We start from the raw sequence: 17,831 nt of genomic DNA on the forward strand, positions 1-17,831 counted from the left end.
TTATGCAATGTTATAAGCCAATAATACCATAATAATTTTTAAATTTAAATATAAACACAAAAATATATATTCTACTTTTTCTTGAAATATATATATTCCTTTTTATCTGCAGGTAATTTTTAAATATTAAACTGATTATGTTAAAGACTTTTGACAGCTTTACTAAAGTATAATTGAAATATAGTAAACTGGATAAATTTGAAATGACTGATTTAATGAGTTTTCAAATATGAATCCATGACACGATCACCAGCAAGATTATGAAAATAACCGTCACTCCCAAAGGTTTCCTTGAATTAAAAATATAAACCTCCGTACATTCTGAAGTCAGATTATAGCTTTTCTGGTGACCTATTTCCTAAAGTTGTGTGAGCGTAGTCACAGATCTCCATAAATATTCAGTTCTTTCTCAGTGGAAATCAGGAAACAGAGAAAATATAATTTATTTTAATTTTCCCATAGATAAATATAAGCTAATTTTCCTATAAAGCTATTCTCTATTATCATGTCACAATGCAGACTATTCCTGCTACTTGATTCATTAAAAAGAAAAGACACATGAAACTAGGTCCGACATGAAGTTAATTTAAGAGGGAAGCTGAGAGTTCAGACTTGTTTCCAACTTACCTTGTCCATGAACACCAGAAACCCAGAAGGTGACGATGACGTTGATTAGGAACAGCATGTTAGATATTACCAAGGGCATATTAATGCATAGATTCCACTTGAGCTGTTTGGGTTTTATATCAGCTTCGTTGGCAGTTATCAAGTGTGACGTAATTTAAGTGCACTACCAAGAAGGAAGTTAAGTGAGGTCCCCTAGTAAATATGAAGTTCAAAGAGCTTTGTGAAATCTCAATTCCTGTAAGTGGTTTCACAATAATTTCTGGAATACATTCTCTGATATGTACTTGTACAACTTCCTTTAAGAACAGTAGTAGACTGGCTCCAAAACTGACATAAAACCTTCTCACCATTTACCTTACCCATACCACCAGGGGTATATAAGGACAAGACTAAAAAAACAGCAGTGTGGTGGTGAATACACAAGGACTCTCCATGAGAGACATGTTGGCTCAGGGAGGGGCAGCAAATGAGTGGCCAATCCTAGCTTGTTGCTTCTAAGACTCCCTGTCCTGGGCCATGTCCCTCCTTCATCAGGAGAGGCACATTACCTGTGAAGGTAGCTGATATGTCTTGGGAACCATGATTCATGAGAAAAAAGGAATAGGAAATGTAAGGACCACAATGAATTTCAACCACAAAGAAAGAAAGGCAATACCACATGGAGCACAATTCATGGAACAGATCAACTGAGAAATGAAAATTTGCATAATTAGTGTTCTTAGATATAGGAAGATACTGGTAATATAGAGCAGGAATAAATGGTTATAAAGAAGAAACAATTAGAAATACTGCGTAGGGAAATGTACCACTGCATATAAACGACCCATTAAATGTGGAAAATAGCAGAACAGTTGTAGTGAAATCTAATTGGTACATTTGAGTATAACATTTAAAAATTGCAACTTTATGACCTTAGGGGCTCCATGTTTTACAGTTACAAACGAACCATTGCTATTGTGTGATCTGGGGCTTGTGGGATGAGAAGTAGAAACTACAAGGCAAAAGTTGATGAATTTGATTACATCAAAATCAGTGAAAAGCATTGCTGACAAAACACAGAACATTTTGGAAGAAGAAATTTGCAAAGGCAAAATTCGAGAAGAAGTTAAAATGCGTACTCTACAAAGAGCTCCCACAAATCAGCTATAAAAAGGCATAAAACCAAGGAAAGTCCTAATGACACACAAATCATGAAATCGAGAAGAAATATTGACCCAGTAATCCCACATGTGAGTACACACAGGCCAAAGAAATTCTCAAAGAAATAAAGTGATTATGGGACAGGATTCATTTCAGAGTTTCCTGTGGTTAAGAGGAAATTAGAGGTAACTCTGTGTCCACCTTTAGGAGGGAGGATAACTGACATATATGAAGCCCTATGCCCCAGTTGAATGCAACAAAATAGAGTCAGCAACATGGAAATAGGTTTAATGAACCGTAGCAAGTTAAGCGAAACAATGAGATAAAGACTATTTTAAATTTTCCTTTATGTGAATGTAAAACACACAAAACAAGACCGTTTACAAAGACGTTTACAGATGTAAGAATATATAAACACATTATAGTGGGCCCCTGTTTGGTGGTAGGGGAGATGGAATCCAGAGTCAAAGATAAAAGGGGGAAATGCATAAATAAAGGAAAAATGACACCTTTCATAGGTCAATGATGATTGCATGCCATGAAATGAGAAGTGTGTTTATCCCAATCCTTGCCCCTCAGGTTCCTGATTGGGGTGGGAGAAAGCATGGGGATAGGAGATCCTGGGCCCTGTCTTCAAGCAGTGCACATTTTTTTGTTTATATGAAATAAGATTATAATCATAAATAACTACAAAATTAGCTAGAAGATTGCAATGTCTTCATAGGATTAATAATAGATAATCATAGCCGATGGTTTTCCCCTATTTAGACAGAAAAGCAAAACCAAAGGAAACTATTCATACAAAAATTATCTTATTGTAGAATGAAGTGTGTCAAGGAAGATGAATTCTATTTATTTCAGTTTCATAATTTTAATTGCAGAGCCTTTTTTGGTAGAAATTTTCTTGTAAACTATTCAGCTAAAAGACAATGATAATCCATAGAATGTTTTATTTCCCCAAATCCCCTAAGGTGTTTATTCTAGAAAAGCCTTATTGCTGTGATGTCCTACTTTGTATATTCACTCTTGCTGACCCTTCATGACATGCCTGGTTTCTGATCCCTACACCCTAAAAACACTGATGACTGTCACTAAGTAACCCACACGAATACACTGCCCCCGTCACTCTCACACTCACCTCAGCCCTAGGCATTCTGGCTAAGATTTCTAATACTCAGGGAGTCCACAGGTATTGTTCCTCTCGACAGTCGTGATTTACACCTGTTGTCTCACATAATTATTCATAGAGTCCCTTCACTCTCAAAAGTGTCCTGTTTGCATAATCAATTACTGGCCTTCCTACTAATGACTAATTAATGACTTCAACCAATGAATAAATCATGAGGATAAAAACCATAGTGCTGAGAGTCGAAAATCTTGCCAATGATTTATGGTTTTTTCTTTTTCAAATTTCCCACATTAAGCTCTCACTCTATGAACAGGAAATTAAAATTGTACAAGCTTTGTCAGTGTTAGGAGTGCATTCCAGTGTGAAACGAGAATTAAGGTCAACACACAACTTCTAAATGGCAGTACTGTTAACCTGATAATCCTTTAAAGTACCTAGATCCCAGTTCTTATCTCCCCACACCTATCTATACAAAAGATTTTTTGTCTTGCTTTCTTTTTCTAAGTTATGTAACTATAAGGATAATTTACTAGCTTCACCCAAAGGTAAAAGTCTGTCTACATATTGTAACAAATTTTATTTACAAGAAGCATGTTTCATATAAAATTGACATGCCCAAGTGAAAGGGCATGTTAAAAACTCAAGTTAAATGAGTGTTGGAATTTCTGCTTACATTTTTTAGAGCATAAATAATACCAAGAATTAATTTTACGTTCTGCCTAGAGTTCTCCTGAGATGATTAATAAGATGATGAACACCAAGTCTTTTGACCTCATCCTCAGTGGTGCGCTCAGTAAAGATGTTAACAATTCTAAACCAGTAGGGAGTCCTCTTTAAGTACACAATACTACTCTGGAAGAAAAAGTTAATTATTTGCGACATCTGTCTAAGTCCCTTTGGAGTAAGTCCTACATTTCATTTAAAATATTTTTAAATAATACTAAAACAACACAACTGTGTCCATTACAATACTTTTCTTGCCAGAGTCCAATAAGGACATGATAACCAGTAAGAGCCACCATAGTAGGAACATAAATAATTAACTCAGAATACATAAAAACGGGAAATTTTCATCACCAATTCCCAATTGTTAGTCCATAGAGTAAAGTTCATTGTGACCATTGATTTCTTTCCATCATTGATCAAATGAAGAGTTTACTTAGGAACATGAGGTCAGGGATACCTGATGTTAAAATAGGGTGTTTTCTTGATTGCACTGCATAAGGAGAAAAATGACCTTAACTGTCTCCAACAATGAGAGGATAATATTATTGACAGTCGTATCTAACGTTTACAGATTTTGTATTCGGTGACGTGATGAGATGGGCGCTGTGTTGTGTTATCATTCATTTATGAGAAATGTTGTGAGTATTCACTACGTATTTGGACATGTTCTGGTCTTGGTTACATAGCAGTGAAAAGAACAGATTAAATGGTACACAGCAGAGAAAAAACAGTAAAATTGCTGCCCTCTAATAGCTTAGATTCCATTGGGTATTAATTTAAACTACAAAATAATACTGTGAGATGGGAGCTATTATTATTTTAACTTGGAAACTTTTTATTAAAATACTGCGTATTAAGAGAAAAGCAGATGTAACACAAGTGCACAGGTCAATGGATTCTCACAAACTGCACATCCGTGAAAGCAGCACCCAGACAAACAAACAGAATGTACCAGCAGCCCAGACTTTCCTTCCAAGTCACTGCCTATGCCGAACCCCAATATTAAACACCATCTTCACTTCTAACCGCTTGATTTCACACTAAATCACGAATCTTATAGCATTTTCTTTTTATGTCTGGCTTCTTTTGTTTAACATTTTGCTTGTGAGATTCATCCATGACTTGAGGTGTAGAAATAGTTCCTTCTCTGTATAGTGTTCCATTCTGCTAATGTGCCACAAAACATCTCCTCATTTGACTGTTTGTGGACATGTGGGTGACTTCCAACATTTGCTTTAGAAAAATTCCTCAATTTACCTATAAAACTGGAGTAATAGGCTATTCTTTTCTCTTTAGGAATATGATTACTTTCAAACTAATATAAGATTTTAAGATAAGACATGAATAACAGTGTTATAATTACTTTATGACATATCAGTTTGTTACATGCATAAAACTATTAACAGAAGAAACAATGAATATAAAATCAATTTATTTTATATATATATTAAATTTAATACAGAGTCAGATTCTTGAAGTTATATAATGAAAGCCAAAACCACCTTACACATTCATGATTAGCTTTACTATTTCTTTTTACTGTACATACTGATAGAATGTTTACATTGACTTATAAGGAAGGCCAGGTGTATGCATCACCATTTGAATAGCTTGCAAGAAATTTGTGATTTCTTCCATGTTATGTCATCTCAAAACCCAATCTTTTAAAGTCTGTGAAAAGAACAAAAATCTTGCATTAATAAAGCTCTTCTCTTAAAAGAGTTACCTTTACTTTTTGATCTTAACTAAAATGTGGCTACTCCTGAACACATCACTTCCCTCACAAGCCTCTCAAACAGGATGGTGGGCTTCATTTTACAGCTTTTACTACTTTCAGGGTATTTCTCTCCATCTTTCCTGAAAGATGATTCTGGTTCCTTTGAAGCTTACGCTATTTAGATCCACCATTGCCCTTTGGTCAGCTACTAAATTCCCAATGTTTTCTTCTTTTTCAACTTGGTTCCTGATCTTTTCTCAACTCCTGTCACCATTCTCAGGAACTTCAAGACCCATGTGGCCAAAAAGCCGATATCCTCATCTCTCAGTTTGTGCCACCCTTTCCTTCTTTTCCACCACAACCAATCCCTTCTCACATGATCACATAATAGACTTTGTGACCACAAAGTGCACCATCACTGACGTCTCAACCAGAGACTTCCATTCTCCAACCATCACTTCTGATTCATCCATGTCATTAGAACATATCATCAAATCCTCATACACATCAAATCCTCATTCCAAAAATTGGAAATTAAAGAGCCAAAACAGAGATTTACCAAATCCTTTAGGTTAAACTCTAATTTAAACAGAGTAGGTAAGTTAACACTCCTCTTTGTGTAAGAGTGACAATTAATAAATGCAGAAAAATGATAGAATTGATCTTAAAAATCACCATTTTGCAGCCAACAATGAAATAATTGTTAAATGAAAGTGTCATAAATAGATTCCACAACCAATTAGCTGAAAGGTTTTGGAGAAATAGTAGATAAACAAATGTTAACATTAACAGCAAAGATAACTTGCCAATTATGACAATGTTTCTTTAAACGTGAGATTATTGACTCTCACCAGTGATTCACATTTATATAAATTGGCTTCCTTGGTGACAGCCAGGTCTCTATTCTAAGGATGCCACTTGATTTGATGCAGTACAAAGTAACAAGGTATCACCATAAAATATTTTCGCCTTCATTATTTATATCTTTATTAACATCTTCAAGTTTTCATGTTTTTGTAGAAGTGAAAAATGTTTATAGTCAACCAATTTTAATTAATTATGCTCTTTGTAATGCAAAACATAAAAATCATATTTCAGACTCTTGTGGTTAAATGTTTCCAAAATTCTCTATACCAGCAAAATCATGAAAAAGTCATTAGATCTAAAGATCATCGCCAAAGAGATCTTTATAGTTCTCAACATGCATTGTTTTACTTTTTCTGTATCTTTAATTTCTAAACAACATATTCTTGTGGTTCAAAGGTGATATATGTTAAAGATCGAAAAATTGGAGAATATAGCGAAGTATAAAGAGTTAAACATCAACTCTTACTCCTATTATCTCTAAATTCAACTCTAGTTATGGTAAATATTTTATTGTACTTCCTGTGAATGTTTGTTCTATAAACATTTTCAGTGCTCAAAGCCTACTGTGTGTGTGTGTGTCTGTGTGTGTGTGTTTATACCTGATATTGGATTCTTTATCATGTTTCATGTATGATATGCACTATGTATGATATGCATGTATGGTATAATAGCTGTGCACTCAAATAGATCCTAATTCCTCTTTTATAATTTGTTTGAATTATGATGTGTGCTACATAGACGTCTTGTAGAAGATCATGCATTTCACCATTTTTTGGTATGTTTATCTATTGAGAAGTAAGCAATGTGAGTAATAACTACTTACATCTTATTACTAACATAGGTATGACAGTTTGGTTTTTATATGTTTGTGAAGTAATTTTATTTTGAAGATGGTGACTAGCCTTTTTTGTTCCATTTCCTCTGACATAGAGAGTCTCAGAAAGCCTCAGAAGTTATGGAGAGGCTTTGAGAAAGTTGGGAGAAGGATGGATGGAAGCAGGCACTGCAGTGATTGCATCTAGTTTCTGGCCATAGATATTTGATGAACAGGACACAGAGCATTTTGGTTAGCCAAGTTTTAATGAGGTCCTTTTAGAAGTGATTCATTGGTGTCTAACATTGTCTACGTAATATTTAACACAAATTATGATGTATGAGTCAAAATGAGTTAAACAATACTTGAAGGAATGACTTGAGAAGAATTGGATTAATAATGACAAATTCTGAATAAATGCACACATGAGGATTTTATGAATGCGTGTTAAATCTCTGTCTTTCACAGGTGGGATACTCCAGTTTTCCTTCCTGACAGGTTGCTCGAAATTCTGTGGAGTCTCTCTTTCTACGATATCCAGGTTTACAAACAAATTCAACAACATCCCCTGTTCTAGAATAAACTTTTTTCTCATCCCTCCATCGTAGTTCTATGTTATGTTTTTCCATCTTTTCTTCTGATATTACACATGCATCTGAAGGCAAAAAAAAAAATGAACACATTAAGAGATATACAAATATTGTACACAAAAATTCTAACTCAAATAGAATTTTCCAAGCTAGTCCAGGGCTTCATTCTTAAAACCTTTTATAAACCAACTCATTGAAAATCCAGCATGTAGATTTAAACCATTTTAAACAATTAATGATGTAAAAATGAGGTACTATGTTTAATGTGTGAAAACTAAAGGTTATAATCTAAGAATCGTAATATCAATATATGAAGAGCTTTCATTAAAGAATGTTTAGTTGCTGTTGTTGCTTCAACAAGAATTTTTCAAACTTTATTTCCTCACACATTAATATTTGGTAGCAAGCATTTAACAGAATGCTTGGTTGTTAATCTCTGAGAATTCTGTTATAAACAGCAAAACATCATAGTTATTACATGGGTTTTCTCAGGACCCATGAGAATATTAAAATATTTACCTAAGCATTTTGGTGGCTTTGACCACTCTCCATTCCTACATGTTATAATCCTGTTTCCCTGAAGTTGGTGGAGGAACTGGCATTGATACTCAACTGTTGATCCTGGAGGATATGCTGGTAATGGGAATGTGGTAATGTCTCCATTGTCAATCGGTGGAGGGGGACCACATGTTCCTTTAGAGACTAAAAAGAATATGATTTGATTTATTGAAAGACTAAAGAAAAACACAGGTTAAAATAAAGCAAATAAAAACATAGCACAATATGTAATAACAAGATTTATGATATCTGATGACAGGAAATCGTTCATTGAAGACATTTGAATCACTTAAAGTGAGTTACATTTTTAAGCCATTCCTTTACCCTACATGAAAGCACACATAAAGTGTTAACAAATATGTTCATTTTACAGTATTTTAGTATTAAAAAATTTTTACCTTAGTGAATGTATGCTAGACAGAAGGATAGATAAGATAAAAAAGAATGTTTCTTGTTCTTTACACAACATACTACAGTGTCTATTGGGTCTCTATTGATTTTTTATTGATTTTCATTTTTATTACAAAAGAAACCAACTCCTTTAATAAAATGCAAAGAATTAACAACTTGTATAATGTGAAAGGGAATTGATGGCTTCTTATTCTGGCCAAGAAAATACTCTTCTCTGAAACTTATCTTTTATCTGAGCAAATCTATTCAGATAATATTTCTGGCCTATTTAGACTTTGAAATACAAATTTGTCTCTATCTGCATGGCCACTCTCTGAATTCAATATTCAGACTGCTATTGCTATGATCTGCTAAGAATGTGGAGACAGATTTGAGTGACAGTGACTAAGACTTCAGATAATTTAGGGCAGCAGTTCCCATCAGCAACATTGTTTAATTCATTAAGTAAAATCAATATAGTCAGAGAGGAAAGGAGCTCACATGGCTGTGAGAAAATACTGGCTCCATCCTGTATAGAGAGGGATTGAACATTCTGGGAAGTCTAGCAGAATAGGTGGTCATTCACAGAAGTTTGTACTGGAACCAGAAGGGCTTTATGGAAGTCTTAATTTCCCATCACAAAGGTTAGTAGGTGTTGACATCAAACATTGTTAATATTTTGTTATTTTGCTATTTTTATTTTGACTCCTATTTCTTCACTTTTATCCCATTACACTTATCCTTCCAATTAAAAAATATTCCTGTTACTCCCTGATGTTTCCTAAGGGGAAAACTTTTTAAAAATTGCCTTCAAATACCACATATTTCCAAAATGTGGGGATGGGGAATTTGGAAGGACATTCCTGAAAGGAAAGTTCCTGAATATACTTATTGGGATATGGGTGAGGGAGTGAAGTGATGGAGATGCTATCAAAAATGGCTGGCTTTCATCTTGTGTCCCATCTCTGTAAGTTTTTGTGGTAAGATGCAGGTAAGAGATATTATCAGAGAAATGACTTGCTAGTGGCAATTAGCTTAGCATTGTACCAGAAGTACTTTCCAAGTTTTTAAGTAGAAACATTCATACTGGTTCAGAATACTCTGCCTAGACTAACTTGTTGCAAACTATCTATTTGAAAAGTCTTAAAGAGATGATCACATATAATTAGAAATTGGTTAGTAGGAGGAAAATGTAGTTCCATGGATAATATGTTTGAGATCATCTCAATGCAAATTTTGATGAGTTATAATGCACATCAGCATATTCACATATTAATATTTAATATTCATGTATTATTGATTTTGATGTATTAAATAAGCCAACTATTTTGTTCAAATCAGAATTTTACAAATTTATTCTCTCATCCATTAAAAATTTTTAATTAATTGTTCTGGTCTTAATTGGTACAACTGGCTGTTAAAAACAAGTCTAGATCATTACTACATAAAAATTCTACTGTAAATGTAAAAAACACCCTGTTTATTATGCTGAATTTACTATAGGAGTATGCTAAGAACTTGCTTGAACATCTTGGTCGTTCTGACCACTGTCCATTTCTACATGTAATATCTTTGGATCCCTGGAGTTCATAAAAGGACTGGCATTGATATTCTACTCTGGATCCTGTAGGATATTCTTTTAATAGGAAAGAAGTAATATCTCCATTGTCAATAGGTGGAGGAGGTCCGCACTTTTCTGTAGAATCTTAAAAAATGGAATTTGATTTGTAGAGAGAGAAAATTAATACATAGGCAAAATTTAAACCATAAATATAAATACAACACCATATATTTATCCACAATACATAAACAGTGCCTGAGAACCCAAATCGTTCATTAGAGAATTTCATGCATATATCCACAAAATATATACTTCCACTTTTCACCCTAAGATAAAACACACATAACACATTCGGTGAAAAATCTCAGAGCTTTGTAAGGCACAGTTAGAAATAAAATATTTCTGAATAATGCCAGAAAGAAGTACTACTAAAAAAATTGTCTTAGAGCAAAAGCACTGAACTCTCCTTAACAGAAAACAACGTTGGGTTGCAGACATCTTTTTCCCTACTGAGGAAGATTCATCCTGAGCTAACATCTGTGCCAGTCTTCCTCTATTTTGTATGTGAGTCACTGCCACAGCATGGCCACCAATAAGTGGTGTAGGTCTGCACCCACATACCAAACCCGGGCTGCCAAAGTGGAATGTGCTGAACTTAACCACTATGCCACAGGACTGGCCCCTACACACCTTTTTTATTGTTATTTTTATAACAAATACTAAAGAAATATTTTTGTTACATTATATCTTTGCAAAACTTTTTAAAATACACAACTTCCAAGGCAAAATCTAAGTAATACATTCCTTGCTAATATTCTCTGAGGCATATACAATCTATCTCTACAATCCTATACACCTCTGTTTTCACAAAAATTGGATAATATTCATTGTCCTCTACATGCTTTTGTATGTAAAAATATATCGTGCACGTCCTTCCCAGCCAGAGAGTGTTATCTCAATCTGACTCTTGCAGTGGCAGAGTTGTGTTCCAATGTACAAATTTACCATCCTTTACACAATTCAAGACACAACTGTGCTGTTACATGAAAGAAAAAATCTTTACCAGGTTTAGAGAATACAAAAATTTTCATGAGGGAATGTTTTACAAATTAAGACAAATAAGTACATTTTATCTTCAAAGGTAAGGTTTTAGATTTTTCTGAGCTCATGCAAGATCACGAGGTAGAGAAGATTCTGACATATTTGGGAAGAAAAATAGATGCACATATATGGAGTGAAGAGGCAAAAGTAGAAGGTGCTAAATGTAAGTCTGAAGAGGTCAATTAGTGCTAAGGTTGTTCAATTAATGCTGATTAGTGCAATTAGTGCTAAGAAATCAAAACTTAAAAAACAATTAAAGAGAAAAAAAGAACAAAGTTGGAGGACTAACACTTCTTGATTTAAAACATATTACAAGGCTCCAATAATCAAAACAGTGTGGCAATGGTACAAAGACAGACAAATATGCCAATGGAATAGAGTAGTTAGCCCCAAAGTAAAGCCTCACATATGTGATGAAAGAACTTTAGACAAGGATGCCAAGACCACTCAATAGAAAAAGGATAGTTTCTTCAACAAATGGTGTTGAGAAAACTGGATATCCACATGTACAAGAATGAATTTTGATCCTCATCTTACACCATATACAAAAACTAACTCAAAATAGATTAAGACCTAAATGTAAGACCCAAAACTATAAAATCCCTAGAAGAAAACAGAGAGGAAAACCTTAATAACATTGGACATGGAAATGACTCCATGGATATGACACCAAAAGCACAGGAAACGAAAGCAAGAATTAAACAAATGGGACTGCATCAAACTAAAATGGTTGTGCACAGCAAAGGAAACAATCAGTTGAGTGAAAAGTCACTCTATGGAATGGCAGAAAATATTTGCAAGCTATATATCTTATAAGGAGTTAATATACAGAATATATAAAGAATTCCTACAATTCAACACAAAACACCAAATAACCTGATTCAAAAATGGGCAAAGAAATTGAATAGACATTTCTCCAACTAATGATACACAAATTGCCAATAAGCATATGAAAAGATGCTAAACATCATTAACCATCAGAGAAATGTAAATCAAAACCACAATGAAATATCATCTCATGTATTATGACGACTACTATCAAAAAAACTAGAAAACAACAAGTATTGGTGAAGATGTAGAGAAATTGGACCCTTGTGCTCTTTTGGAGCGATTGCAAAATCATGCAACTGAAGTTGAAACAGTGTAGAGGTGCCTCAAAAAATTAAAAATAGAATACCATATGATCCAGCAATCCCACTTTTGGGTATTATACCCAAAAGAATTGCAAGCCAGGTCTAAAAGAGATATTTGCACATCCATGTTCATTACAATAGTATTCACAATAGCCAAGAGTTGGAAGTATTGATGTTAATATTGATGACATCCATCAATATTGCCTATTGATGGATGAATGGATTAAAAAAATATATGGTATATGATACCATGGAATATTATTTAGCCTTAAAAAGGAAGGAAATCCTGTTATGTCCTGCTACAACATGGAATGCCATGGATATCATGCTAAGTGAAATAAGCTTGTCACAAAAAGACAAATACAGTATGGCTGAAGAGCCTTTGGCATACACTCTCAACTCCTATGCCTTTCTTTCTAACTGTACAGTCATGTGTCACTTTACTATGGGGATACTTTCTGAAAAATGCTTTGTAAGGTGATTTTGTCATTATGTGAACATCACAGAGTGTACGTTCACAAACCCAGATGGTATAGCCTACTACACACCTAGGCTATTTGGTATAGCCTTTGCTCCTAGGCTACAAACTTAGCTGCAGCATGTTACTGTAGTAAATACTGTAGGCAATGGTAACACAATGGTAAGTATTTGCATATCTAAACATATCTAAACAGAGAAAAGGTACAGTAAAAATATGGTATAAAAGATAAAAAACTGGTACACCTGTATAGGACACTTACCATGAATGGAGCTTGCAGGATTAGAGGTTGCTGTGGGTGAGTCAGTGAGTGACTAATGGGTGGATGTAAACACCTAAGACATTACTGTACACTACTGTAGACTTTATAAACTCTACACTTAGTCTACACTAAATTTATTTTTAAAAATACTTTTCTTTCTTCAATAATAAATTAACCTTAGCTTACTGTAACTTTTTTACTTCAAAACTTTCTAATATTTTTTTAACTTTTTGACTCCTTTGTAATAACACTCATACATTGCACACCTATAAAAAATATTTTCTTTATCTCCTTATTCTATAGGCTTTTTTCTATTTTCAAATCTTTAACTTTTTAAACTTTATTGTTAAAAACTAGGATAGAAACATAAACATTAGCCTACGCCTACACAGGATCAGGATCATCCCTATCACTCTCTTCCTTCTCCATATCTTGTCCCACTGGAAGATCTTCAGGGGCAATAACATCCATGGAGTTGTCACCTCCTATGGTAGCAATGTCTTCTTCTGGAATACCTCCTGAAGGACCTGCCTGACACTGTCTTGAGGAGGTGTCACTCTTTCATAAATATGTCCATGGAGGTTTGCTTGGCTTGTTTCTTTTCTCATCATAGATTTGCTTGTAAGCAGATAGCAGACCATGAACATTCTCCTCTATTAATGAAAACCTTTCAGTGTGGGGTCCATGTTTTCAAACTTTTCTTTTCCTGAGGAAGATTCACCCTGAGGTAACATCTGTGCAAATTTCTTCTATTTTATATGTGTGTTTCTACCACAGCATGGCCGTCAATAAGTGGTGTACATCTGTGCCTGGGAACCTAACTCGGGCTGTCAAAGCAGAGTGTGCCAAACTAACCACTTGGCCACCAGGCCAGCCTCTCAAACTTTTTAAGGAGCTTGTTGAAGTCTGAAAAATCTTCTGCTAAATCTTTTACTGTAAATTTTCTTCGGGTTTTTCTTCTTTATCTCCTGTAGTTTCCTTTTCTCTTGCTTCTTCTTCAGCTATGCATTCCTGTTCCAATTTCAACAACTCCTCATTAGTCAATACCTCAGTAACCACCTTTAGGAGGTCCTCAATCTCATCTTCATCCACACCCAGGTTAAAGTTGTTTGCCATCTCAACCACAGCCTTGTTGATTTTTGTAACCTCCTCACCCTTGGCAAATCCTTTGAAGTTATGGGTGAACCTCTTGAGTGTCTTCTTCCAGATGCCATTCATACACTCCTTGGTGACACCACCCCAAGCCCAGACAAGGTTCTTGATGCAGTCATAGATGTTGCAATCCTTCCAGAATTTCATCAGTGTCTTCCTCAGATTCGGCAATAGCCTGGACAAAGGTCTTCCTCAGATAGTAGGCTTTAAAAGCTGCTCTGATTCCTTGACCCATTGGTTGGATCAAAAAGGTAGTGTTTGGAGGAAGAAACACTGCTTTGCTATTAAAATGAAGATCACCAATGAGGATGTCCAGGAGTATCATCAACAATAAGCAAAATCTCAAAAGGAATATTATTCTTCAAACAGTACCTCTTCATTTTACAGGCATAAGAATTCAGGAGGGCATTTTGGAAGAGGAGCTGGATCATCCATGACTTCTTATTGCTCCTCTGGTACACTGGCAATGTGTGCTTACTGATATGCTTGAAAGTCCTCTGGTGATCGTTGTGCCAGACCACAAGGGAATTCAACTTGTAGTCTGTAATATCGCCCCCACGAAAGACTGTTATCCTCTTCTTAAAAACCTTGAAACCTGACATTGACTTGGCCTCCTTATGGATGAAAGAGTTTGCAGGCATCTGTTTACAGAATACGGAGGTTTCATTCATATTGAATATTTGCTCTGGCAAGTAATTTTCCTCCACAGTCAGCTTGTGTAGAGCTTCCAAAAGTTCTTCAGCTGCCTTAACATCAGCACTCACAGACTCACCACTTACTTTCACTTTATATAACGAGTAACAATTCTTGAAGCGTTTAAACCACTGAAAGCTGGCAGCAAATTCAGCATTATCATTGGGTCCAGTCTTTTCTTGCAATGTTTCAAACAAAATTTTGCTCTATGATTGTCATGGTGCTGAGAGGGGTACACTTCTGTGTCTGGTTTTCAATCCAAGTCACTAGAAGTTTCTCCATATCTTATATAGGCCCTTCTTAAAGTTTTGTTAGTCTCATTGCCTTCAATGAGGCAGATCCTTTAACAGCTTACATCACTTTGTTCCTGTTCTTCAAGATTATAGCTATGGTGAAATGGGACATGCCTGACTGGTGAGAAATGACTATCAATCATTTTCCACCTTCATAGTCCTTAGTCACTTTTAATTTCGTTTCCAAGTCTAGCCGTTGACATGGCCTCTAACTAGCAACATTATCAGTGGATTTTGTACACTCATGGGCCATAACAAGGAAAACAACATGAGATAAATCAAGCAGAAGAGAAAATGATGCAATCAAGAGACACAGTAAACACGAGATGTATGAGGTTACTGTGGTGCAACATGGCATACTGTTTTAGAGTAAACTTTTTTTATAAGTAGAAAGAGTGTACTCTAAAATAATGAAAAAAAATAGTATAGTAAATAAATAAACCAGTAACATAGTCCTTTATTATCATTATCAAATATTATGGACTGTACAAAATTGTGTGTGCTATACTTTTATATGAATGGCAACACAGTAAGTTGATTTACACAAGCAGCACCACAAATACGTGAGTAACGTGTTGCACTATGATGTTATAATGGTTATAACATCAGCAGGCAATAGGAATTTTTCATTGCCACTTATAATCTTATGAGACCACACTCACAGATGGGGTGCATTATTGACCCAAACATCACTATGAAGTGTATGACTGAAGTACGGTATTGTTAAATATAGTCACCTTGCTATACGTTAGATCCCCAGAATTGATTTATTTTATAACTGAAAATTTGTACACTTTGACCAACATTGTCCCATTTCCCCCAACCCCCAACACCTAGCAACTACCATTCTGCTCTCTGTTTCTATGAATCCAGTTTTTTAGACTCCACATATAGGTGATAGCATACAATATTTGTCTTTCTCTAACTTAGTTCACATAATGCCTCAAGGTCTACCCATGTTGTCTCAAATGTTAGGATTTCCATTTTTTAATTTCCAAATAGCATTATATCACATTTTCTTTATTCATTTACCCGTCAATGGACATGAGTAACTTCCTCTCTTAAAAATTACGAATACTGCTGCTACGGTCGTGGGGATTCTGATATATCTTTAAGAGAGTGATTTTGTTTCCTCTGGATAAATACCAAGAAACGGAATTTCTGGATCATTGCTGGTAGTTATGTTTTTAATTTTTTGAAGAAACTCTATACTATTTTCTATAGTGTCCGTACCAATATACCTTCCCACCAACAGTGCACAGGGCTTCCCTTTTCTCCACATTCTTGCCAAGACTTGTTATCTCTTGTGTTATTGATAATAGCAATATAAAAGGTATGAGGTGATATTTCATGGTGGTTTTTATTTGCATTTCCTTGATGATTCATGATAGAGCCAAGAAAAACAACAGAAAAGATCAACAGACATCATAATCAGACAGGATTTATCCCTGGGATGTGACGATGGTTCTACATAAACAAATCAATAAGTGATATACCACATTAATAGAATGAAAATCATATGATCATCTCAGTAGATGCAGAAAAAGCATTTGACAAAATTCAACATCTTTTCATGATAAAAACTCTCAACAAATTGTGTTAGAAAGAACATATTTAAAACAAATACATGCCATAAATGAGAAGTCTACAGCTAACATCATACTCAGTTGTAAAACACTGAAAACGTTCCTCTAAGTTCATAAACAAGACAAGGGTGCCCACTCTTACTGTGGCCACTCAACAGCCTACTGGAAGTGCTACCCAGAACATTCAGTCAAGAAAAAGATATGAAGGGGGTGAAAATCAGAAAGGAAGTAGTTAAATTGTGTTTGGAGATGACATTATATAGAATAGCCTAAAAACTCTACCAAAAAACTGTTAGAACTAATAAACAAATATAATACAGTTGCAGGTTACCAAATCAACATGCAAAAATCAGTGCATTTCTATACACTAACAATAAACTATCTGAAAAAGAAATGAAACGATCTCATTTACAATAGCATGGAAACCAATAAAATGCTTATGAATAAATTTTAAAAAAGGAAGTAAAAGATCTATACACTGAAAACTGTAAGACATCGATGAAAGAAATTAAAGAAAATATAAATAAATGGGAATATATTTCGTCTTCACGGATTAGAAGAATATTGTTTAAATGTCCATACAACCCAAAACCATCTATAGATTCAATGCAATCCCCCAAAATTCCAATGACATTTTGGAACCACAAAAGACTCCAAATAGTCAAGGCAATCCTGAGGAAAAAAAAAACAAAGCAAGATGCATCACACTTTGTGATTTCAAAATAGATTACAAAGATTAATCATCAAAACAATATCTTAATAGCATAAAAACAGATACATAGACCAATGGAACAGAATTGAGAGCCCAGAAATAAACCCAGGAAGATACAGTCAACTAAGATTTGACAGGGGCACCAACGATACTCAGTGGGAAAAGGGTAGTCTCTTCAATAAATGGTATTGAGAAAATCGGATATTAAATGTAAAAGAATGAAATTGGACCCGTATCTTTCAGTACTCACAAAAGTCAACTTAAAATGGGTTAGAGAGTTAAATGTAAGACTTGAAATTATA

General features: G+C 34.7%; 1 protein-coding gene across 17 annotated transcripts in view; it reads right to left on the reverse strand.

Annotated features, from left to right (window-relative positions):
- Positions 1-17,831, reverse strand: part of LOC100146849 (complement factor H) — an 84,088-nt gene that overhangs the window by 48,160 nt on the left and 18,097 nt on the right. For 3 of the 17 annotated variants that reach the window (XM_070255827.1, XM_070255826.1, XM_070255825.1), the window contains 2 exons: positions 8,130-8,312; positions 7,268-7,675 (listed from right to left, as the gene is read on the reverse strand). In XM_070255827.1, coding sequence (XP_070111928.1) covers positions 7,455-7,675; positions 8,130-8,312 — 404 coding nt within the window. In that variant the 3' untranslated portion in view covers positions 7,268-7,454. Of the gene's footprint in view, positions 1-627; positions 7,676-8,129; positions 8,313-17,831 lie in introns of those variants that run through there. The other 14 variants (XM_070255813.1, XM_070255815.1, XM_023632611.2 and 11 more) reach the window with 10 other exon arrangements.

The sequence above is a fragment of the Equus caballus genome, chromosome 30 (genome assembly GCF_041296265.1).
Source record: "Equus caballus isolate H_3958 breed thoroughbred chromosome 30, TB-T2T, whole genome shotgun sequence".
In the NCBI taxonomy this organism is placed as follows: Eukaryota; Metazoa; Chordata; class Mammalia; order Perissodactyla; family Equidae; genus Equus; species Equus caballus.